Source organism: Salmo salar, chromosome 01 (genome assembly GCF_965601325.2).
Source record: "Salmo salar chromosome 01, fSalSal1, whole genome shotgun sequence".
NCBI lineage: Eukaryota > Metazoa > Chordata > Actinopteri > Salmoniformes > Salmonidae > Salmo > Salmo salar.
Window position 1 is genome coordinate 10,248,420 of NC_138291.1, and position 25,529 is coordinate 10,273,948.

At 41.1% G+C, this 25,529-nt stretch overlaps 3 protein-coding genes across 8 annotated transcripts in view; 2 read left to right on the plus strand and 1 right to left on the minus strand.

Annotated features, from left to right (window-relative positions):
• LOC106610138 (ena/VASP-like protein) overlaps positions 1-2,102 on the plus strand; it is a 191,613-nt gene extending 189,511 nt beyond the window's left edge. For all 6 annotated transcript variants that reach the window (XM_045713445.2, XM_045713502.2, XM_014209335.3 and 3 more), the window contains one exon: positions 120-2,102. In XM_045713445.2, coding sequence (XP_045569401.1) covers positions 120-157 — 38 coding nt within the window. In that variant the 3' untranslated portion in view covers positions 158-2,102. The remainder of the gene's footprint in view (positions 1-119) is intronic.
• Positions 2,103-2,367: 265 nt separating this feature from the next.
• degs2 (delta(4)-desaturase, sphingolipid 2) lies at positions 2,368-12,623 on the minus strand. The gene is made up of 3 exons (XM_014209685.3): positions 12,464-12,623; positions 3,922-4,664; positions 2,368-3,061 (listed from the first exon to the last, which is right to left on the minus strand). Exons 1-3 carry the CDS (start codon positions 12,558-12,560, stop codon positions 2,918-2,920), a joined length of 984 nt encoding a protein of 327 aa, XP_014065160.1. The 5' UTR covers positions 12,561-12,623; the 3' UTR covers positions 2,368-2,917.
• Positions 12,624-13,446: 823 nt separating this feature from the next.
• Positions 13,447-18,010, plus strand: LOC106610396 (transcriptional repressor protein YY1). Its single transcript, XM_014209779.3, has 5 exons — positions 13,447-14,064; positions 15,246-15,408; positions 16,395-16,455; positions 16,814-16,972; positions 17,172-18,010. The coding sequence occupies exons 1-5, from the start codon at positions 13,563-13,565 to the stop codon at positions 17,352-17,354; spliced, it is 1,068 nt and encodes a 355-aa protein (XP_014065254.1). The 5' UTR covers positions 13,447-13,562; the 3' UTR covers positions 17,355-18,010.
• The last annotated feature ends 7,519 nt before the right edge of the window (positions 18,011-25,529 follow it).

Consider the following 25,529-nt stretch of genomic DNA (forward strand, 5'->3'; position numbering starts at 1 on the left):
TTGAAATAGACAAAGGTTCAGTGATAATGCCATCCCCCCATCCTCTGTCTACCCAACACATGCACACGCACACACACAATAACAAGGCACTATTTTCTCCATTTTGTCTTCTCTTTCAGCCATTAGACAAGAAATTGGTCGAATCCATACATGTTAATCTGTGGACAACAGGATGTGCTGAAGGATAAGAAGATGTGCTGGAAAGGAATGTTCTCAACGTTTCTGTGACGCTGTGAAAATATTGCTGTGACGCTGCAGAAAGGTTGAGCCAACATTGAGTCTGCTGTGCAGAACAGAAAGGTGAAGAAGAAAAAAAAGTTGGAGAAAGAAAGTGAACGAGAGAGAAAAATAATGGTTAAATGAACAAAGGATGTGCGGACGGAAGGATGGACGGACGCTTGCACCTTTTTCATTTTTTTCCCCCCCATTTCTGTGCATTTCGAGACAGTCCAGTTTGCAGCTCTCAGTCTGTTCTAAGTCTTACAAAAGAAAATATTTTTGTTTTCTAAGTTACCGTTTTATTATTATGATTTTTTTTAACTGATTATTTTATTATTCGTACCATTATATATATATATATAGAGAGAGAGAGAGAGAGAGAGAGAGACAAAAGACAAACTGTTGTTCTACATTAGCGGGTTCTAGAGGAAACTTGCACACCAATTACATCAGCCTTTTATATTTTATAATGATTTCCTTTTCCTTAGGTGTTTGACCAGCACGTATGGCACATACTATGCTTTAGTCACCTGACCTCAGTTTTTAAAAAGCTTGTTATCTATTTACCAGTAACAGAGCAGTGTTCATTGGGCCCCAAATGGAAGAAAACTGACAAACAGGGAGGGACTACCGTTCTCCATTGTAAAAAGTTTTTAAAATATGTTCCATTTTGTGCCCTAATAAACACAACCACGGTGTATAAAAATCACTGTAATTTGGGGATCATTCACAAAACGTACCAACACCTGTAAATTCACCATCTACGTATTCCCAAAATAGATCAAATGATCCCTAGGCTGCCCCTACGAAACCCATACAGTAGTCTATATCAGAGGTGTCAAACGCGGTCTTCAACAAGGTCCGGAGGGCCGCACTGAAAATTAGTTACATTTCCTTGCTGTCAAAATTTGCACCCCCCCCCAAAAAAATGGTCTATCTATCGTTTTGGGACTTCGATGCTGCCCGATTGTCCACCTTTCATTTTGGTGATTATTAGCGAGTTGGACACAGTCAAGAAACTGTATGAATGGAGGTCCATTATCATTTATACACAGTTTCGACTTGGTTTTAGTCATTTTTGTGTATTGAGTCCCCCCCCCCAACTAAAAAAAATAAAAATATGCAAAAAAAAGTATTGTTTTTACTCAAACCACCCCTCACGGGCCGTATGTTTGACACTCCTGGTCTATATGGTTTGATCCGGTGTATTAACCATGCATTTTTTTTTTATTGGGTTTTAAAAATGGTGGTACATTTACAATGGTGGTTTGTTTTTTTGTGAATATCCTCCTTGCTATTTAAAGTAACTGTCCAGATTTCAATGAAATATGACCTATAATTACAATATGAATGAAATACTTAAATTACAAAAAGCATGTTAAAAAGCAGCTTTTCTGTGTTGGAATGGTATCTTAACAACAGAATGGTGTGGGTGTATACCGATCATTAAAAATATTCACGCGAGTAAACCGCTGATTGGCCAGCTCAGCCAATGATGCAGGATGACATCATTCTCTATGAGGAAATAGCATTTTTTAATCGGTCTGTTTGAGATACAAGTTTGAGGTGGGGTTTTTGAAGTGTTTTTTTTCCTCCAATTCATGCTTTGGCCACATACGAGTGTAGGATGAGTCATCAACAGAATATGGACATTTAAAAGTGAGATTTTCACTGGACAGTTACTTTAAGGTTGAACTTGAAATGTGAAAATGGAGCCAGTTGCAAAATTAAAAGTATACATAAATCAGTGCAAAAGTTATTTGTGATGATAGGGGGAAAATATGATTGGGGGAAAATATGATTGAATATCGGTTGTGACATTCACTTTGACTAAGTTCTGAATTAAATTTCAAAAATCGAAAAGTAAATGAATTTAAACCAAACCATCGACCTGTCTCCTGTCTACAGTATGGAGTGGTGTGTTTCATTCATCAATTATTATGACAATAAAAAAAAAACATTTTCCATCAGATGATGTTACAATAGTAGAAAACAAATACACAATGTACAAGTATTTACAGTGTAGGCTATACAAAACCTGATATAGAAGTTGTGCTTTTGTTCTTAAAATAGCTCTTGTAAAATAAATACCTGTTACATAGTTCTAGCATTACAGATTTATGTTCACACACAGAATCCTCACACATGTAATAACATAACGTTTTATTAAATTACATTTCTGTTAGAAACATTGTTAGCAGTATTATCTATTTATTTTCTTGATTAAAAACAACTTGTGTGGTGAGCATCAAACAGTGCTTCACTGAAATACAGCTCCTCTTACTGCAAGGTAAGTTTCAATGTTTCATTCTCTGCACTGTCCACACTCACGGTATGGTAAACCTAATGATTGACATTGTCTTTTGCCTGCCCACGTGTGCTATTGTCAAGTAAATCACATGATAAAACGAGGTGAAAAGGAGCCTCTAACACAATATGTTCATTTGACTTTTTTGCACCCCACTTGCTTACTACTTTTTCCATGTGGTTTCTTTATTCACAGACACCATGAAATGATGACTGACCTCTTCCTACATATTTAGTCAAATTATACATTTTCTGTATGGTTTCCTAGAAACAAGGGTGGCTTAACTTAACCCACTTTGGTTCAACATACCCTGGAGCGCCACTATCTGAAACCAATGTTTCACTATGACAATCAGTAGCACTGAATATTGGGGAAAGTGTTTTGTGGCACCTACTCCTGCTTGACCAGCTTATATTCCCGCTTGATCCTGGTGTAGGGACCGATGCTGTCATCAAAGACAAAGTCCCACAACACCCGGGTCCAGGAAGTGTGCTGTGGTAGGGAGTCGTAGTACTCTGCTGCCATCTTCTTCACCTGGCACAGACAACAGATCCGTTAGAGGGGACTCTGTCAGCACGAGGAGCCAACATAAGTCATGTCAGACTGCAACATGTCAGTTTATTATTTAAAATAATAATGACTTGTAATTCCTAGGTAACAGCAAATTTCACTAGGGCTTGTCATTTAGAAGGAGAATAATCATTTTTCCCACAACTGACAAAATTTATAGGAGGTGAACACATTTTCTGGAATTTTCTGAGGACAAAGAAAAACACCCACAACAGTTGACTTTAGAGTGCTTGTTTTTAGAGGTTAGAAAGTGTAAAATGATCCTATTTGTCTCAGGCATTACACCAATAGTTAATGAGTTATAAATTCAGGCCAGTCTTTTAAGCAATACCTCCAGTTGAAACCAGTGGAGGCTGCTGAGGGGAGGACGACTCATAATAATGTCTGGAACGGAGCGAATGGAACGGCCTCAAACTATGTGTTTGATACTATTCTCCTCATTCCGCCGCCGGGCATTACCACGAGTCCGTCCTCTCCAATTAAGGTGCCACCAACCTCCTGCGGTTGAAACGCCTCTCTCATCTGCTATCTGATGACTCTCCCATTGGGGACATTGTTTAGAGCATTATCTTGAGACAGACATCTGAAACCAGTGATCATTTCCCTTAGCCACTGATCAAGTAAGCCACATACAGGGGTAAGATTTTTTTTTGGGGGGGGGGGGGGGAAATTGGTTGACCTAAAATCATGGTACAATATTGAGATTTAATATCAGACCTAAAACCATGGTAGTTCATTGAGATTCGGATTGGATTTATCTAAAATCATAGTTGACCTAAAAATGGTGGTCCGCTATCAACACTGTGTTTGAGATTTCAACTCACCTGAGGCAGCTTACTGCCAGGTATACTGGGGAAGTCATGGTGCTCCATGTGGTAACCCACGTTGAAGGTGATCCAGTTCAGTGGGCCGTAGTAGGAGTATGTCTCGTGGCCCTTCAGGAACATGTAGTGCTCCGCTATGAAGTGTCCAGAGATGGGATGTAGACCCATGCATAAAATGGACCCGGCTATGAGGTAAACAATTGGCTTCAGCCCCCATAGGTAGAATATCACAAAGTTCACTGCAAATTGAACAGCGGCATTCATCATCTCTAGTCTAGAGACTGGCTTGGGGTTCACCACTAGAGGGCGCAGTGCGTAGAACAACGGCTGGAGGAAGAGCCACAGGACCTTCCGCAGGGGTGTGCAGAAGAACCAGCCCTCCGCGTCCGTGGGGATGTCCACATCTAGGCCGTCGCCACCCAGGTAGCGGTGGTGGTCGATGTGGTACTTCTTGAACGAAGCCGAGTAGGGCAGTCCGATGGGGAGGTTGGCCCATATGGCGAACCAGCGGTTGAGGCGCGCCAGCTTGTTGCCGAACGCAACGTTGTGGGAGATATCGTGAATGGCGAGGGTCAGCGAGTGGTTGATGCAGCCGCCGAAGCCGTATGACCAGAATAACACCCACTTCCAGGGGAGGTCGTGGACCATGTAGCAGGCCAGAAGCTGGGTGAGGACCATCCCTGTCACCACCCACTTCAACTGGGGGTCAGGCCCCATCAGGGACTTGATCTCTGGGTATTTTGCTTAGGAGGACACACACAACAACAAAAAATAAGTCACAAGATGAGACTCATTCAAAGTAAACACATTCAACTGACCCTGGTCAGTTTCGCTGCATTGTAACAGTTTCTATATCGTTTATTTTTTCCCTCACACACACACACACACAAGTTGATTCGAGGTTAGACATCAGATTGGTTCGTGTACTTATTTTCTCCTGTCCAGAATTGGAGGAGCCCATTGGCTAATGCAAATTTGGTCTGCCGCATTGCTTTCACTACATTTGCATAACATCAGCATGCAAACTGTTCTGAATCAAATTTTATTAGTCACATGCGCTGAATACAACAGGTGTAGAGCTTACAGTGAAATGCTTACTTACGAGCTCCTAACCAACAATGCAGTTTTAAAAAATACGGATAAGAATAAGAAATAAAAGTAACAAGTAATTAAAGAGCAGCAGTAAAATAACAATAGGAAGACTATATACAGGGGGGTACCGGTGCAGAGTCAATCTGCAGGGGCACCGGTTTGTTGAGGTAATATGTACATGAAGGTAGAGTTATTAAAGTGACTATGCATAGATGATAACAGAGAGTAGCAGTGGAGTAAAGAGGGGGAGGGGGGGACAATGCAAATAGTCTGGTTAGCTATTTGACTAGGTGTTCAGGAGTCTTATGGCTTGGGGGTAGAAGCTGTTTAGAAGCCTCTTGGACCTAGGCTTGGTGATCTGGTACCACTTGCCATGTGGTAGCAGAGAGAACAGTCTATGACTAGGGTGGCTGGAGTCTTTGACCATTTTTATGGCCTTCCTCTGACACCGCCTGGTATAGAGGTCCTGGGTGGCAGGAAGCTTGGCCCCAGTGATGTTCTGGGCCGTACACACTACCCTCTGTAGTGCCTTGTGTTCAGAGGCCGAGCAGTTGCCATACCAGGTAGTGATGCAACCAGTCAGGATGCGAAGAGCAAGGAAACTCTGGAAAACAATATTGTATAATGCCTTCAGAAAGTATTTAAACCCCTTGATTTTTTTCCACATTTGTGTAACAAAGTGGGATTAAAATGAATTGTCATTTTTTTTCAAAGATCTACATAAAACACTTAAATGTCAAAGTGGAAGAAAAAATATATATTTTTATTAAATGAAAATAAAACGGTAATATAGTTTGGTTAGATACAGTTGAAGTCGGAAGTTTACATAAACTGAGTTTAAATGTATTTGGCTAAGGTGTTTCACAATTCCAGTCATTTAATCCTAGTAAAAAATCCCTGTTTTAGGTCAGTTAGGATCACCACATTATTTTAAGAATGTGAAATGTCAGAATAATAGTAGAGAGAATGACTTATTTCAGCTTTTATTTCTTTCATCACATTCCCAGTGGGTCAGAAGTTTACAAACACTCAATTAGTATTTGGTAGCATTGCCTTTAAATTGTTTAACTTGGGTCAAGCGTTTTGGGTAGCCTTCCACAGGCTTACCACAATAAGTTGGGTGAATTTTAGCCCATTCCTCCTGACAGAGCTGGTGTAACTGAGTCAGGTTTGTAGGCCTCCATGCTCGCACACGCTTTTTCAGTTCTGCCCACAAATTTTCTATAAGATTGAGGTCAGGGCTTTGTGATGGCCACTCCAATACCTTGAATTTGTTGTCCTTAAGCCATTTTGCCACAACTTTGGAAGCATGCTTGGGGTCATTGTCCATTTGGAAGACCCATTTGCAACCAAGCTTTAACTTCCTGACTGATGTCTTGAGATGTTGCTTCAATATATCCACATAATTTTCCCTTCTCATGATGCCATCTATTTTGTGAAGTGCACCAGTCCCTCCTGCAGCAAAGCACCCCCACAACATGATGCTGCCACCCCCGTGCTTCACGGTTGGGATGGTGTTCTTCGGCTTGCAAGCCTCCCCCTTTTTCCTCCAAACATAACAATGGCCAAACAGTTCTATTTTTGTTTTATCAGACCAGAGGACATTTCTCCAAAAAGTACAATCTTTGTCCCCATGTGCAGTTGCAAACCGTAGTCGGCCTTTTTCATGGCGGTTTTGGAGCAGTGGCTTCTTCCTTGCTGAGCGGCCTTTCAGGTGATGTCGATATAGGACTCGTTTTACTGTGGATAAAGATACTTCTGTACCTGTTTCCTCCAGCATCTTCACAAGGTCCTTTGCTGTTGTTCTGGGATTGATTTGCACTTTTCGCACCAAAGTACGTTCATCTCTAGGAGACAGAACGCTTCTCCTTCCTGAGCGGTATGACAGCTACGTGGTCCCATGGTGTTTATACTTGCGTACTATTGTTTGTACAGATGAACGTGGTACCTTCAGGCGTTTGGAAATTGCTCCCAAGGATGAACCAGACTCGTGGAGGTCTACAATTTTTTTTTCTGAGGTCTGATTTCTTTTGATTTTCCCATGATGTCAAGCAAAGAGGCACTGAGTTTAAAGGTAGGCCTTGAAATACATCCACAGGTACACCTCCAATTGACTCAAAAGATGTTAATTAGCTTATCAGAAGCTTCTAAAGCCATGACAATATTTTCTGGAATTTTCCAAGCTGTTTAAAGGCACAGTCAACTTAGTGTATGTAAACTTCTGACCCACAGGAATTGTGATACAGTGAATGATAAGTGAAATAATCTGTCTGTAAACAATTGTTGGAAAAATTACTTGTGTCATGCACAAAGTAGATGTCCTAACCAACTTGCCAAAACTAAAGTTTGTTAAGTTAACAAGAAATGTGTGGAGTGGTTGAAAAACAAGTTTTATTGACTCCAACCTAAGTGTATGTAAACTTCTGACTTCAACTGTAAGTATTCAACCCCCTGAGTCAATACATGTTACAATCACATTTGGCAGCAACCACAGCTGTGAGTCTTTCTAGATAAGTCGCTGGATTGTACAATATTTGCCCACTATTCTTTTAAAAATTCTTCAAGCTCTATCAAGTTAGTTATTGATCATTGCTAGACAGACATTTAAGTCTAACCATACATTTTCAAGACGATTTTAAGTCAAAACGGTAACTACAGTAGGCCACTCAGGAACAGTCAATGTCATCTTGGTAAGCAACTCCAGTGTATAATTGGCCTTGCGTTTAAGGTTGTTGTGCGGACTTGTCTCCCAGTATCTGTTGGAAAGCAGACTGAACCAGTTTTTCCTCTAGGATTTGGCCTTTGCTTACTTCTATTCAATTACTTTTCATCATAAAAAAAACTCCCTTTCTAATGACAAGCATACTCATAACATGATGCAGGCCACCACCATGCTTGAAAATATGGAGAGTGATAGTCAGTGGTGTGTTGTGTTGGATTTCTCCCCAAACATAATGCTTTGTATTCAGAACAAAAAGTTAATTTCTTTGCCACATTTTTTGAAGTTTTACTTTAGTGCCTTGTTGCAAACAGGATGCGTGTTTTGGAAGGCTTCCTTTTCACTCTGTCATTTAGGTTAGTATTGTGGAGTAACCACAATAGTGTTGATCCATCCTCAGGTCTCTTATCGCAGTCATTAAAAACTCATAATAGTTCTAACTGGTTTTAAAGTCACCATTGGCCTCGTGGTGAAGTCCCTGAGTGGTTCCTTCCTGTTGGTCAACTGAGTTAGGAAGGACACCTGTATCTTTGTAGTGACAGGGTGTATTGATACACCATCCAAAGTGTCATTAATAACTTCACCATGTTCAAAGGGACATTCAATGTCTGCTTTTTTTTTTTTACCTATCTACCAATAGGTGCCCTTCTTTGAGGCATTGGAAAACCTCCCTGGTCTTTGTAGTAGAATCTGTGCTTGACTGAGGGACATTACAGATAATTGTATGTGTGGGGTACAGAGATGGGGTAGTCATTCAAAAATTATGTTAAACACCATTATTGCACACAGAGTGAGTCCATGCAACTTATCTGACTTGTTAAGCAAATTTTTATTCCTGAAGTTATTTTAGGCTTGAAATGAATAGGGGTTGAATACGGATGCGAGACATTTCAGCTTTTCATTTATTATTACATTTGTAAAAATATCTAAACATGATTCCACTTTGACATTATTGGGTATTGTGTGTAGATCAGTGACACAAAATCTACATTTAATCTATTTTAAATTCAGGATGTAACCCAACAAAATGTGACAAAAGTCAAGGGGTGTGAATACTTTCTGAAGACACTGTACATGATGTCATAGTAAACCCATAGTCTCACCTACCTACAGTTCTCCCTTCCATTTGCCAACTTACAATTTATTTTATTTGTCCACTATCTCATGCCTGGGAAATAATCATTCACAATTTTTTGGATGAATAGGTTCTCAGAAGCCCTTTGATGATGTGACGGCTACTTTTACATTTCCTGCATTCATTGGTCCAATGACCCTTCAACTAACCACCTGTGATTTGTTTTAAATGCTAAATACACCCTTTACCACTGTCTAGCTGAGCTATACTATAAAAGTGTATTACAGAATATGGGAATTCATAATGTTGGGGCAAAACGAATGTATTTCCCTACTTCAATACAATTAAAAATCCTTCTTTAACCTGTCTCCTCCCCTTCATCTACACTGATTGAATTGGATTTAACAAGTGACATCAGTAAGGGATCATAGTTTTCACCTGGATTCACCTGGTCAGTCTGTCATGGAAAGAGCAGGTGTTCCTAATGTTTTGTACACTCAGTGCATATACAGTATATGGGTAATATTGATAAATTGATAAACAAGCAACAAATAAAAATATGATTAAAATGAAAACTGAGATGACTGCATTAAAATATAAGCCATGGGCTATATAGGCCTATTTTAATCATATTTAAATAACTTTCTTGTTCAATCAATTGAGTTCTATTTTGTTACTTTTAGGCTAGGCTACTGTCTATAATTTGTCATAATGTGTAGCCAAACATGATGTGCCAAATCGGTGATTTTGGGCATTTTATTGGGTAAGCATTAGAATAAGCCTTGTCAATATTTGCAGCCGTTGGTGGTAATATTTGCCTAGGAGCGGATCTGTCGTCATTTTTGTGAAATAATTATAATGTTAAGGTAAGATTTGAATGAAGAAAGCTGATCAGAGAGCAGCGGTCCCTTTCTTTCGATCCTATCAGTATCGACACGCTCCAACGAAGCGACGGGTTTCTCTGCGTGGTGTATTGCGAAACACATGTTACATAGTCGACCATTGCAGGAAAGACGCATTGTTAAAAAAAAACACACACACACTTAAACCTTAATTCCATCACTATTGGGAAACCTGGCCCAGATTTGGAAGTAAAGTTAATTGACTAAATTTAAAAAAAACATGACTTTTCAAAATACTTAAACATGAGACAAGCTAAATTTCAATAAATACCCAAATGAGAGGTTGATCGATAAACAAAATAATTTCATGAAACAGAAAAGTACGTCTATGAATGTATGTATGTAGTAACAGTATGGTAATACGTAACAGTATGGTAATAGGTAACAGTATGGTGTGATGGAGCCAAAACACCCTGGCTAAGATGCAATACCACAAGCACCTCCAGCCGGCTGGCCACCTCTATCAATGTGAGCCTAATTTCCTCACCCTGTGCTGTCCAGCAGGACTGTAGACTATCATAAAAACAAAAGCTTTTAATAATTTAGGAACCAAGCAACGGATCACGATTTGATATTTGCATTCACGCCAATGGAACGATAAAGGGGAACACGCCCCTTTAAATACACATATGAATCATTGCAAAAAAAGATGTGTTTAAGTTAGATGACTTCAAGGATGAGCACGAGAAAATGTTGATTGCTCAGATATTAGACCAAGTAAGACAAGAATAAAAGTATGTATTGGGTCTCGTTCCACCTCAAAAAGCACAAGAAAGAGAATTGACACCCACCATCTCAGATTGTACTGAAATCATTTATGTTGTTAGAAACAGATAAGATGAGTATTCCCCCCCTCTGACAAGTACAATGGATCTACGGCTAAGAGTGTTTTATATATATATATATATATATATATATATAAAACACATCAGTGGGTATTGGGTGATGCTTTTCTCTCTGTTCAAAGAAGTGAGTCATTGAGGTTAAGTTCCATCCTGTATCCAGATTCCAACCAATAGACAGCTGTGTTCCTGCTATTAGGTGAAAAAAGTTTGAAGACCCCCCCCCCCTAAATTACAAAATTGCGGTTGGTTTCCTTACCTTGTAGTCTATCGACAAGGTATGACAACAACCCATGCTTTGGTTTTCTTGGCCATTATTTCAAATGCTAACTTTTACAATTTATTTGGATTCCTCATGTCTCGTCTTACTCATTGTTAGAAAACAAGTTTGGTCCAAATCGGATGTAAGGTAGTATATTGATTGAATATTATATGAATCCTAGAAGTAAAAAATTGCCAATTTGGGTGAAATCAATTACCTTAATTTCTCAGATATTAAATTATATTTTAACTAAATGTTGCTGGAATGCTAATCCTCTCTCTTTCTAAATACAGAAACGATTTCAGAACAATCTGAGATGTGGGATGTCATGGCTTGCTCAAATGACATAGAATGACCCTCTTGAAAAGCCAGATTTGTGGTGCCTGAAACATTACCACAGTGTGGGCATTACAGCTGTTGTATAATGATAGCGCATACCATCTGCATTCTGGATTGAACGAATAGAAATATAATTACTAATTATTCTATTTATGGATCGTCTGAGGGTCTGACCCTGTGACTTAATGGTTGGTGACTATCATGCTGTCCTTTGCATCAGTCTTTGACATTGGGCCATTAGAGGGGGAATGTGTCTTGTTACCTAGCAAAGCCAATGGGCTTAGTCAGCTGCACCTGTTATTATCACCATGTTGCCCATTGTTCTACATGTCAAAAAGATAAAACAGGGAATCACAGGAGGTTAGTTGCATCTTAATTGTGGGAAACGCTTGTGCTAATGGCTGGAGCAGAATAATATCAAATACATCAAACGTGATTTTCATGTGTTTGATGCCATTCCATTCCAGCCATTATTATGAGCTGTCCTCCCCTAAGCAACCTCCACTGGTTTACATATGAACGGGAGGACCCCACCCTCCGATTGTCAACTATTTTATATAACTTCATTTATTTAGGGTCTTAAGAAAGCTTCGATTTTTCAAGTATCATATTGACAATAGTGGCATTCCTTTGCTTTCATTGTGCTTGTCACCACACACACCTCTATTGTGTACGCTGTTTTTATTACACAAGATAACATTACAATATGAAAACACAAGAAACTAAAAGTAGGACAGGTGGTTTTGTTTTGCAAATCTAGTAGGCTGCTTTGTCTTGTGAAAAAAATAGGAGTCCATATTTCCTTAAGTTTCAGCATTGGCAAATAGCCTACAGTACTAGGCTATCTCTGTGGTACATCATGGTGAATGAGTTGGGCTACTCCAATAAATCATATGCTGCCACGGTGTTAAACTCCAGTTTCACTGCATGAGTGGTTGTGTAACCTTTATTTAACTGGGCAAGTCGGTTAAGAACAAATTCTTATTTACAATGACGGCATACACCGGCCAAACCCAGACGACGCTGGGCCAATTGTGCGCCGCCCTATGGGACTCCCAATCATTGCCGGTTGTTATACAGCCTGGAATCGAACCAGGGTGTCTGTAGTGACGCCTCAAGCACTGAGATGCAGTGCCTTAGACCGCTGCTCCACTCGGGAGCCCCAGAAATGGTTGCGACATTTCTGACAGGTTTTACCTGAAAACAGGTAAAACCGGATACGATTTTAAAAGAAGACAAAAATGTTGTATTAGCAGTACAACTTTACTTTAAACCGTAGTTATTTCGTTTACGTTTTAGACAACAGCTTACCTAATATTTCTTTTCTTCGTGAAGTATGAGGCTGATCATTGTAGACCCATTCAAAGTCTCCCCGTTCACCTGTCTTATCCATTTCGATGCTCTTCATGCCCGCGGGAGCGCAGTGGCAATGCGTGCCTCACCTACACACACTCCTTTAAAAGCACACCCTCTCAAAGGTAAAGGTGAAAGGTATGCGACCAAAAAAAGCTCCTCCCCAGCCGATAGTAATTCAGGTTGGGGTGAAGTGACTATGCATAGATAATAAACAGCGAGTAGCAGCAGTGTACAAAACAAATGGAGGGGGGCGGGAGGGAGGGGTTGTCAATGTAAATAGTCCGGTGTCCATTTGATTAATTGTTCAGCAGTCTTATGGCTTGGGGGTAGAAGCTGTTAAGGAGCCTTATCGATATTGTGACAATAAATTAAACTTTATTCAATGTCAATTTGTTTGTGTATATGATGCATAGTGGGTAAATGTTGAATGACTGACTGATCTACAAATAATAGTTGTTATTTATGATGCAAGGTGATTGTACATCAGTCAGTCGGCATTCACCTGCACTGATCATCTGCAATGTCGTACAAGCTGTAAATGGGCGTGCTCCTCTGCCCAGAAGTTGCTGATGCTTGCCAGATCTTACAACGCCCGGATAGGTATTTTAAATATCAGCTAACCACATATGTTATAGCAATCTGTCAATAGATGACGTCGCACGCAACAATTGGTTGACGATGCAAGCAACGTCTGAGCAAGGGAACCCGACCTAATGCAGTGTTCTCTTCATGTCAGAAACTCGGGACCTCTAAGTTCAAATGAACGTAAGTTATTTGCGTAGTCATATTGGTTGATTCTGGTGCCTCCCAATTGAGAAACTCGAGATTCGACCCTACCTCCTAGGTTAGCAAGTCATAAATTCCGAGTTTTTGACATGATAAGAACGCGGCATAAATCTGTAACCCATGAAGTCTCGCGAGACTATGTAGCCAAAGCGTAGTGGCGACGGGAGTAGAACAGAGTGGAGTTTGTTGTCGAAGAAGGAGGAAGGCAGTGTAGAGGGGGGGAACTGCTATAGAAAACATAACTGTGAGGAATTTAGGGTTTTTCAATATGGCATCAGGTGATACCCTGTACATCGAAACGGACGGCTCGGAGATGCCATCAGAAATAGTGGAACTCCATGAAATCGAAGTGGAGACCATCGAGACAACAGTTGTTGGAGAGGACGACGATGAACAGCCTATGATCGCTTTACAGCCCCTTGACTCAGATGATCCACACTCAATGCATCACCATCATCAGGAGGTAATATTGGTGCAAACCCGAGAAGAGGTGGTTGGTGAAGATGATTCGGACATGCACGGGGACGATGATTACGAGGACCAAATTCTTATACCTGTCCCAGTCCCTGCCGCCGAAGAGGAATACATCGAACAGACTCTGGTGACTGTCGCCGGGAAGAGTTCGGGGCGGACGAAGAAGGGGGGAAGCGGGAAGAGAAATAAAAAGAACTACTTAGGTGCACCGGAGTCCAGTGGTAGAAAATGGGAACAGAAACAAGTCCAGATAAAGACTTTAGAAGGAGAGTTTTCGGTGACTATGTGGGCATCGGGTAAGTTTAGAGTTGTGTCGAAAGTGTGTTCTTGCAAGCTTGCCACCTGCATTGTTCTCACTGCATTCCCTGGAACTTAGGCCTCGTACGGACGCTGGCCTCTGGCTAATTTCAGTAGAATTCTGCACTGTTTTTCACGTCCGAATTGCGTGTAGTGTATTTGAAATGTTTTTGTTTTTATGGGAAGCCATGTTTTTTTATGTGTTGATGGGCGCCGCCATGTTCCCCTGGACCAGTATGGCGGACCGAAAAAATGGCGTTGATTTGTCCGGGGGAAAGATGGCGGCGGGTTGGGAGCGAGTGCGCTGCTGCTGGCCCCGGAGTAGGCCGCTGTGGCGCAGTTCAGCACAGGGCCTCGGCTCCAAGCTCTCGTCAACAGCGGGGGAGGGTAGCGACTAGCAAGATGTCACAAGACTTGTGTGGATGTGCTACTGTTCGTTAGCTTTCAAATCGTGGGGAAGAGTTACAATAATGGCATCCTCAATAGTTTGATATTTTAATCATTACATTTTTTTTTTTAGCAAAGTTTGCATTTTTGATACAGACCACCCTTTAGATTGGCTAGACAGTTAACGTTAGCTAGCTAGCTAATTTGTTTAGCTATACTGACGGTCTGTAGCCGACTAAACTCAACAATTTACTATGGCGTTGAGCGGCGACTAGTCTTGCAATTTAGCGACTAGAAATGGTATTAAATGGTTACTACGTTTGTTGACCTGTTATTTAGCTAGCTTACTAAATTAGCCAACTCAACGATTAACGATGGATTTCAGTAGCAACTAGAGTGGGTGGACTGGAGTATCAAGATCACATAAAACCTTCTTTTTTTCCCCAATAAAAATCTACGGCTATTCACACATTCTGTTACTAAGCCCTAATTGAAAATAATAATTTGTTCTTAACTGACATGCCTACTTAAATAAAGGTAAAATAAAAACAATTCTATAAAACATAGGGCCCTTCAAATGGAACTAGCCAAAATGTACATTCAGTTTATGTTCAGCTGTTCACCAACAGCATTAACACAATTAAGCTCCACAACCTCTATATATATTTTCCTGGTGGTTGAAATGGTGTCACATTTCTTTGTTGATTGGTATTCTAATAGCCAATTAAGGTCAGACATCATAAAACATATACCTGTGCATCTGTTTTAACTCTGCTCCTGTGCTCTGTCTCAGATGACAAGAAGGATGTTGACCATGACACTATGGTAGAGGAGCATGTCATTGGGGACAATTCTCCTCCCGATTACTCCGAGTACATGACAGGGAAGAAGCTCCCGCCCGGGGGCATTCCAGGGATCGACCTGTCAGACCCCAAACAGCTGGCAGAGTTTGCTAGGTGAGTTACAGACATGTTCATTAGTCAGTCACTCCAGGATTCTGCCATCTCCAAAAAATTTGCAAAATCGACTATTCCCCGCATATAATGCAAAGGCTTGCAAATTTGACCAATCACTGCACATTTTCAGCATAAAACTGTCAGATAATCTCAATATTATTGCATAAAACTGTCCCATGTGTATTTGTGTGATATTCCAAATGCCTGTATCGTAATAATAATATTTATGAGGGTTTGTCCGCTTGTTCTCATGTTGTCTTTTTGGTCTCATCTCCTTCGCTTTGTCTGTACTGTGTGCACCTTCCTATTTACACCAGAGATCTGTGTATGTCAAGGTGCTCATGTCTCCTCCTTAACAATGAGGGTCGTTGTCCCAAAGGCGGGAAGGCAGGCAACAAGCTTAGGTCCAAAATAAGTCCATAGAAATTTTGGCAAGAGTGAAAGGTCTTGTTTTGCCTCCTCTCTGTTTACACACACACCAAACCCCTCCCCCAACCACTAAGCCCCTCCCCTTGCCACTCAGACAACAAAGATGAGAGATCACTTCTTCCTCTCTGACAAGAGGTTTCAACTCGCTATTTGCATTTGAGGTTTTGGTCTAACAGAATCAGACATATATGGACATCGAGACATTATTTTACTGTAATAGAGTTACCTTTTCTACCGATATCCTTTTCATGAATTGTCTGCTCTGTGCACAATTTGAGCAGTTATTTCTAAAACGGGAGTATCAATTAACATTGATTTTGGAAAATGTATGCTCAGTTTGTCGTGCGTGGCATTGTGGTTACCGCTAGCAGCATTTTAGCCAAAGACTGTTATACTAGCAGTTTAGTATGTGTTTTATAAATGTGCAGTAAGCATAAAACACAATTTTTATATAAGGAATTGGCAACTCATTCTCATCAAACCCACTGTCCTGGTGTTACAAGCACCATGCTCATCCAACTGATCTACAGTGGACCACGATCTGTCATGTCTTGCAGGATGAAGCCACGGAAAATCAAGGAGGACGACTCTCCCAGGACGATAGCTTGCCCCCACAAAGTACGTGTGCTATAATAGTCTAACTGGTATTAGAGAGAGAATGGTACGACAGCCACTAGAACACAATGGTACGACAGCCACTAGAACACAATGGTACGACAGCCACTAGAACACAATGGTACGACAGCCACTAGAACACAATGGTACGACAGCCACTAGAACACAATGGTACGACAGCCACTAGAACACAATGGTACGACTAGCACAGTTGTTTGTGTGAATAATGGTAGTCAACTAGCCGCTATGCTCTGTGGATGCCTATAGCTTATTAGATTTTTAGATGCTCTGATGTGGACCAATTTGGTTTTGTCATTTCTGAAGTTACACTGTGAGTAATTGCTACCTTTTGCCTCTGCAGGGATGCAGTAAAATGTTCAGGGATAACTCTGCAATGAGGAAGCACCTGCACACCCATGGGCCACGTGTTCACGTCTGTGCCGAATGTGGAAAGGCCTTTGTCGAAAGCTCCAAACTGAAGAGGCATCAACTTGTTCATACCGGCGAGAAGCCTTTCCAAGTATGTTTCCCCCAGCCCCTTCAAAATGGCTTCTTAATGAGAGATCTACCTCTACAATTTCACTGTATACATTTAGTTTGAATCACAACACTTCCAGCTTAATGTCCTACATGGCATGTATATGACCATACACCCATAGGGGCCCAGATTGTCAACCAGCAATGCAGCCTTGTAATAAAGTCTACTCTCTTTCTTCTAGTGCACATTTGAGGGCTGCGGAAAGCGGTTCTCCCTGGACTTTAACTTACGCACCCACGTGCGGATTCACACTGGAGACCGACCCTACGTCTGTCCGTTTGACGGCTGCAACAAGAAGTTTGCCCAATCCACCAACCTCAAGTCTCACATCCTCACACACGCTAAAGCTAAAAACAATCAGTGACTGTGAACCAACCCATATCTTCACCATGGCAGAAGCGTCACACCCCCTAAGAGCTATGAAATCCCCTTTGTATTGTTTCTAGGGAAATGTTTTGAGAGAATGACCTTACTGACTTTTTGATATGTACAGAGATGAAAACGACAAACTCTAAAGACGCTTCTCTCCCCCCCGCCCCCCCACCTTCATCTTGGCACGATCCCCAAGGAAAAGCATAAAGTTTCTCCTTGTGAAGATGTTGATTTCTTGGACCTGCACTCGAAAAGAAAAGTTATTTATACTGCAGCACCCAAAGACAAAGAATTTACATTTAAAGTTGTTCTCCATCAGCATAGTGAAGTAATTGCTTTTTAATTTTGTACCTTTTTCTAAGTGTGCATGTTGTACACTTTTTTTTTTGTCTCTGGCTGAGCTGTTTTATGTGTTTTCCCTGAGAAATCTGTGGTAACCCTTCTTGGAGAATTTGCTGTTTATTGTACCTCCCTGCTTTTCCCCTTGTAAAATGTTTATTTGCGGGGGGTATTCTTTAGATTAATTTTGTATAATTGAAACGTACAGCTATATTGGAATTGTGTAGATAATAGCAATGTGATTTAAGTAGTGTTAACTGATTAAAACCGTTTTCTTTTTTTCCCCGCCGGCACGGCCAGAGAGCAACACATCGTGTCATGTCCATCAAGTCCTTTGTTTAGTTGAACACACAATACAACCAGAAGTGGTGCTCTGTTGCATCATTAGAATGTATTGTACAGGCTGCATTACCTTTTGCTAAAATATACCTCCCCAATAAGTTGCCAATACAAGCCTGCCCATTAGCAAGCACTTATTAGAATTTTGTTTCAGAATTCCTATTTTATGTAGTTGTAACGGATTAAAGTAATTTTGAATGTGACATTTACCATTGGTAGGGACTGTTCAAAATTGGTACCAACATTTTAATAAAATGGTTGATAGGAACTTGTAATATGTTAAAATATATGACCGGTATTTACAGGTAAGTGGTCCGTGTGGATTTTTGCTCTTTAGTCCGATGTTTATCCCTTTGTGCTTGGTCATGTCATTCGAGTAGTTTAATGTCAATTCTGTACAGCCAATATGGAAAGTAAATCAAATATCCCCACCGGTATATCGTTAATTTCCTAAAGACAATCAAAATCAAGTTACGTATTGACAGGAAGACGACCCTATATTTCAAAATAAAAATCAAACTCTATTCAATGTTTACAATCAATGCAAAGTTTTTCAGTCTAATACAATGCATGGATAATTTCCCTAAAATCGATTAAAGTAAAACAAGTGCAACAATGCTGATTGGTAGAGATTTTCCGACTCAATTTACTCAATGAGCACATGAAGATTAATCGGTAAGTATTTGGTATAGGCCTATGTGCAACCACAGCAGAACACGAGAACATGATTACACCATGGGAACTGTTTCTTCTCTCCTCATGCAAAACTCTTTGTCCAAGATTCAGATAAGAAATGTTGAGCACAGGCCTAACTTCACCACCCTTTGAGCAGAAATATTTATCGGAACATGCATGCAAAAATGAGATAAATGTTCATCCCTGTTTGACCTACATACCTTGCCGGTGATTACCCCACCAGAGTACCTTGTCATTGATTACCCCACCAGAGTACCTTGCCAGTGATTACCCCACCAGAGTACCTTGCCAGTGATTACCCCACCAGAGTACCTTGCCAGTGATTACCCCACCAGAGCTAGTTACGATCATATGGCTGAATGATTAACTTGTAACTGGAAATGAACATACATTTTATATAATTGACCAAACAACCTGAGATGGATTGCATGATTTGAAATTACATCTTAAAATAAAAAAACCCATCTGTCCCAGTGTAGTTTACAATGGGAGAAAGGAGACCGCTTGCACCATATCAGCAGGCAGCTGCAGATGTGTGTTCAGAACATTGCAGATAGAAGTGTAGCGAATAGCGAGCAGCTGACGCTATATTTCTATCTGAACAATGTTCTGTTTGTCTAGACAGAGCCCCAGGTGTTATTTTCTCCACTACCAGCGCAGCCAGCAGAGCAGGGAAGTTAGGCGTTCCCCATGTCTAAACAGCCCCAGGTGTTATTTTCTCCACTACCAGCGCAGCCAGCAGAGCAGGGAAGTTAGGCGTTCCCCATGTCTAAACAGCCCCAGGTGTTATTTTCTCCACTACCAGCGCAGCCAGCAGAGCAGGGAAGTTAGGCGTTCCCCATGTCTAAACAGCCCCAGGTGTTATTTTCTCCACTACCAGCGCAGCCAGCAGAGCAGGGAAGTTAGGCGTTCCCCATGTCTAAACAGCCCCAGGTGTTATTTTCTCCACTACCAGCGCAGCCAGCAGAGCAGGGAAGTTAGGCGTTCCCCATCTGGTGACTGGGTGCCGCGCAGAAACCTTCCCCTGGACCTGCTCACTCCGAGTATGGGTAACTGCATACCTGGCATGTCTGAAAGTGGGCGTATCAACAGCGATGGGTGTTACATCAGTGCTCCATTACTGGTTAGATGGGACATAGCCAGGTGCACCGCGGGTCAGCTTAATGTTTACATAGCAGGTTAAGAGAACCAATGTAGCAGGTTAGAGAACGAGGTTAAGGTTAGGAAAAGGGTTAGACAGCTAAAATGCTGCAGTTGTCAACAATCGACTTGTCGTGCAGCCCAATCAGCAACGCAATGCAGCCCAATCAGCAACGCAAAACGGTCTTAAGTGGCAACAAATCTGGCCAATTAGGGGATTTGCTTTCCATACACCCACTTCTGTTACCTGGTAAAATAAGGGTTAAAAAAATAAAAAGACACCCATGACTTGCTCGTCCAGATAGCTCAGGTGACAACCATCAAATCAAATTTTATTTGTCTCAATATTCGTAAACAACAGCTGTAGACTAACAGGCCCTTCCCACCAATGTTAGAGAAAAAAATAGAAAATGAATAACACAAGGAATAAATACACAATGAGTAATGATAACTTGGGCTACTAGTACTGAGTTGATGTGCAGGAGTACGAGGTAAATGAGGTAGTTATGTACATATGGGCAGGGATAAAGTTACTAGTCAAAAGGATAGCTAAAACAGTAACAGCAGCATATGTGATGAATCAATAGAGTTAGTGCAAAAGGTTTCAATGCAGATAGTTAAATAGTTAACCATGCATCAGTACCGCTTGCCGTGCGGTAGCAGAGAGAAAGGGTGGCTGGAGTTGTATTGGGCTGTACGCACAACCCTCTGTAGCGCCTTGCGATCGGATGCCAAGCAGTTGCCATAGTGGTGATGCATCCAGTCAAGATGCTCTCAATGGTGCAGCTGTATAACATTTTAACGAACTGATGGCGCATGCCAAATCTTTTCAGCCTCCTGAGGGGGAAAATGCCTTGTCAAGTGCTACAGGGCGATAGTCATTTAGACAGGTTACCTTGGCGTTCCTGGGCACAGGGACTATGGTCATCCAGAACAGCTGGTGCTCTCATGCATGGTTCAGTGTTGCTAGCCTCGATGCGAACATAGAAGGTATTTAGATCGTCCGGTAGGCTCGCGCCACTGGACAGTTCGCTGTTGGGTTTACCTCGGATGAATCTCGGAAAATATTCCAGTCTGTGCTAGCGAAACAGTCCAGTAGCTTAGCATCCACTTCATCAGACCATTTCTGTATTGAGCGCGTCCCTGGTACAGTATAACCGTACTAGCTACCTACAGCTACCTACCTTTAACCATACTAGCTACCTACCTATAACCGTACTAGCTACCTACCTATAACCATACTAGCTACCTACCTATAACCATACTAGCTACCTACAGCTACCTACCTATAACCATACTAGCTACCTACAGCGACCTACCTACCTATAACTGTACTAGCTACCTACAGCTACCTACCAATTACTGTACTAGCTACCTACCTATAACTGTACTAGCTACCTACCTATAACCATACTAGCTACCTACCTACCTATCACCATACTAGCTACCTACCTACCTACCTATAACCATACTAGCTACCTACAGCTACCTACCTACCTATAACTGTACTAGCTACCTACAGCTACCTACATATTACTGTACTAGCTACCTACCTATTACTTTACTAGCTACCTAACTATAACCGTACTAGCTACCTACCTATAACCGTACTAGCTACCTACCTATAACCACACAAGCTACCTACCTATTACTGTACTAGCTACCTACCAATAACTGTACTAACTACCTACCTATAACTGTACTAACTACCTACTAGCTACCTACCTATAGCCGTACTAGCTACCTACCTATAACCGTACTAGCTACCTACCTATAACCATACTAGCTACCTACCTATAACCATACTAGCTACCTACCTATAACCATACTAGCTACCTACCTACCTTTAACTGTACTAGCTACCTACCTACCTTTAACCGTACTAGCTACCTACCTACCTTTAACCATACTAGCTACCTACCTTTAACCATACTAGCTACCTACAGCTACATACCTATAACCGTACTAGCTACCTACCTATGACCATACTAGCTACCTACAGCTACCTACCTATAACCATACTAGCTACCTACCTATAACCATACTAGCTACCTACAGCTACCTACCTACCTATAACCGTACTAGCTACCTACCGATAACTGCACTAGCTACCTACCTAAAACCATACTAGCTACCTACCTATTACTGTACTAGCTACCTACAGCTACCTACCTATTACTGTACTAGCTACCTACCTACCTTTAACCATACTAGCTACCTACCTATAACCGTACTACCTACCTACCTATAACCATACTAGCTACCTACAGCTACCTACCTATAACTGTACTAGCTACCTACCTATAACCGTACTAGCTACCTACCTATAACCATACTAGCTACCTACCTATAACCGTACTAGCTACCTACCTATAACTATACTAGCTACCTACCTATAACTGTACTAGCTACCTACCTATAACCATACTAGCTACCTACCTATTACCATACTAGCTACCTACCTATAACCGTACTAGCTACCTACCTACCTATAACTGTACTAGCTACCTACCTATAACCGTACTAGCTACCTACCTATAACCGTACTAGCTACCTACCGATACCTGTACTACCTACCTACCTATTACTGTACTAGCTACCTACAGCTACCTACCTATAACCGTACTAGCTACCTACCTACCTATAACTGCACTAGCTACCTACCTAAAACCGTACTAGCTACCTACCTATAACCATACTAGCTACCTACCTATAACCATACTAGCTACCTACCTATAACCATACTAGCTACCTACCTACCTATAACCATACTAGCTACCTACAGCTACCTACCTACCTATAACTGTACTAGCTACCTACCTATAACCGTACTAGCTACCTACCTATAACTGCACTAGCTACCTACCTATAACCATACTAGCTACCTACCTATTACTGTACTAGCTACCTACATATTACTGTACCAGCTACCTACCTATAACCATACTAGCTACCTACCTACCTATAACCGTACTAGCTACCTACCTATAACCATACTAGCTACCTACCTATAACCATACTAGCTACCTACCTTTAACCGTACTAGCTACCTACAGCTACCTACCTTTAACCATACTAGCTACCTACCTATAACCGTACTAGCTACCTACCTATAACCATACTAGCTACCTACCTATAACCGTACTAGCTACCTACCTATAACCATACTAGCTACCTACCTTTAACCATACTTGCTATCTACCTATAACCATACAAGCTACCTACAGCTACCTACCTATAACTGTACTAGCTACATACCTATAACCATACTAGCTACCTACCTATAACCATACTAGCTACCTACCTACCTATAACTGTACTAGCTACCTACCTATAACCGTACTAGCTACCTACCTATAACTGCACTAGCTACCTACCTATAACCATACTAGCTACCTACCTATTACTGTACTAGCTACCTACCTATAACCTACAGCTACCTACATATTACTGTACTAGCTTCCTAACTATAACCATACTAGCTACCTACCTATAACCATACTAGCTACCTACAGCTACCTACCTATAACTGCACTAGCTACCTACCTATAACCATACTAGCTACCTACCTATAACCGTACTAGCTACCTACCTATAACCATACTAGCTACCTACTAGCTACCTAAATAACCATACTAGCTACCTACCTATAACTGTACTAGCTACCTACTAGCTACCTAAATAACCATACTAGCTACCTACCTATAACCATACTAGCTACCTACCTATAACTGTACTAGCTACCTACTAGCTACCTAAATAACCATACTAACTACCTACCTATAACCATACTAGCTACCTACCTATAACCATACTAGCTACCTACCTATAACTGTACTAGCTACCTACTAGCTACCTAAATAACCATACTAACTACCTACCTATAACCATACTAGCTTCCTACCTATAACCATACTAGCTACCTACCTTTAACTGTACTAGCTACCTACTAGCTACCTAAATAACCATACTAGCTACCTACCTATAACCATACTAGCTACCTACCTTTAACCATACTTGCTACCTACCTATAACCATACTAGCTACCTACAGCTACCTACCTATAACTGTACTAGCTACATACCTATAACCATACTAGCTACCTACCTATAACCATACTAGCTACCTACCTTTAACCATACTTGCTACCTACCTATAACCATACTAGCTACCTACAGCTACCTACCTATAACTGTACTAGCTACATACCTATAACCATACTAGCTACCTACCTATAACCATACTAGCTACCTACCTTTAACCATACTTGCTACCTACCTATAACCATACTAGCTACCTACAGCTACCTACCTATAACTGTACTAGCTACATACCTATAACCATACTAGCTACCTACCTATAACCATACTAGCTACCTACCTATAACTTTACTAGCTACCTACCTACCTATAACCATACTAGCTACCTACCTACCTATAACTGTACTAGCTACATACCTACCTATAACTGTACTAGCTACATACCTATAACTGTACTAGCTACCTACCTATAACTGTACTAGCTACCTACCTATAACCGTACTAGCTACCTACCTATAACTGCACTACCTACCTATAACTGCACTAGCTACCTACCTATAACCATACTAGCTACAGACCTATAACCATACTAGCTACCTACCTATTACTGTACTAGCTACCTACATATTACTGTACTAGCTACCTACCTATAACCATACTAGCTACCTACCTATAACCATACTAGCTACCTACAGCTACCTACCTATAACTGTACAAGCTACCTACCTATAACCATACTAGCTACCTACCTATAACCGTACTAGCTACCTACCTATAACCCTACTAGCTACTTACCTATAACCATACTAGCTACCTACTAGCTACCTAAATAACCATACTAGCTACCTACCTATAACCGTACTAGCTACCTACTAGCTACCTAAATAACCATACTAGCTACCTACCTATAACTGTACTAGCTACCTACTAGCTACCTAAATAACCATACTAGCTACCTACCTATAACTGCACTAGCTACCTACCTATAACCATACTAGCTACCTACCTATAACCGTACTAGCTACCTACCTATAACCATACTAGCTACCTACCTATAACCGTACTAGCTACCTACCTATAACCGTACTAGCTACCTACCTTTAACCATACTAGCTACCTACCTATAACCGTACTAGCTACCTACCTATAACCACACTAGCAACCTACCTACCTACCTTTAACCGTACTAGCTACCTACCTATAACCGTACTAGCTACCTACCTACCTTTAACTGTACTAGCTACCTACAGCTACCTACCTATTACTGTACTAGCTACCTACTAGCTACCTAAATAACCATACTAGCTACCTACAGCTACCTACCTATTACTGTACTAGCTACCTACTAGCTACCTAAATAACCATACTAGCTACCTACCTATAACTGTACTAGCTACCTACTAGCTATCTAAATAACCATACTAGCTACCTACCTATAACCATACTAGCTACCTATCTATAACCATACTAGCTACCTACCTATAACCATACTAGCTACCTACCTATAACCGTACTAGCTACCTACAGCTTCACTCACAAGGCTATAGCTATCATCAGATGTCAGTTGTATTTCTTTCACAACCTCAGACATGGTGATGATGAACATGGTGATG

Excerpts from the sequence above, each read along its gene's own strand:
- LOC106610396 (XM_014209779.3), top strand. The coding sequence starts at position 13,563 with ATGGCATCAGGTGATACCCTGTACATCGAAACGGACGGCTCGGAGATG. Across the intron at positions 16,456-16,813 it reads CGATAGCTTGCCCCCACAAA|GGATGCAGTAAAATGTTCAG; the intron begins GTACGTGTGCTA and ends TTGCCTCTGCAG. Across the intron at positions 16,973-17,171 it reads CCGGCGAGAAGCCTTTCCAA|TGCACATTTGAGGGCTGCGG; the intron begins GTATGTTTCCCC and ends TCTTTCTTCTAG.
- degs2 (XM_014209685.3), bottom strand. The coding sequence starts at position 12,560 with ATGAAGAGCATCGAAATGGATAAGACAGGTGAACGGGGAGACTTTGAA. Across the intron at positions 4,665-12,463 it reads ACGAAGAAAAGAAATATTAG|CAAAATACCCAGAGATCAAG; the intron begins GTAAGCTGTTGT and ends TGTCCTCCTAAG. Across the intron at positions 3,062-3,921 it reads CTGGCAGTAAGCTGCCTCAG|GTGAAGAAGATGGCAGCAGA; the intron begins GTGAGTTGAAAT and ends TGTCTGTGCCAG.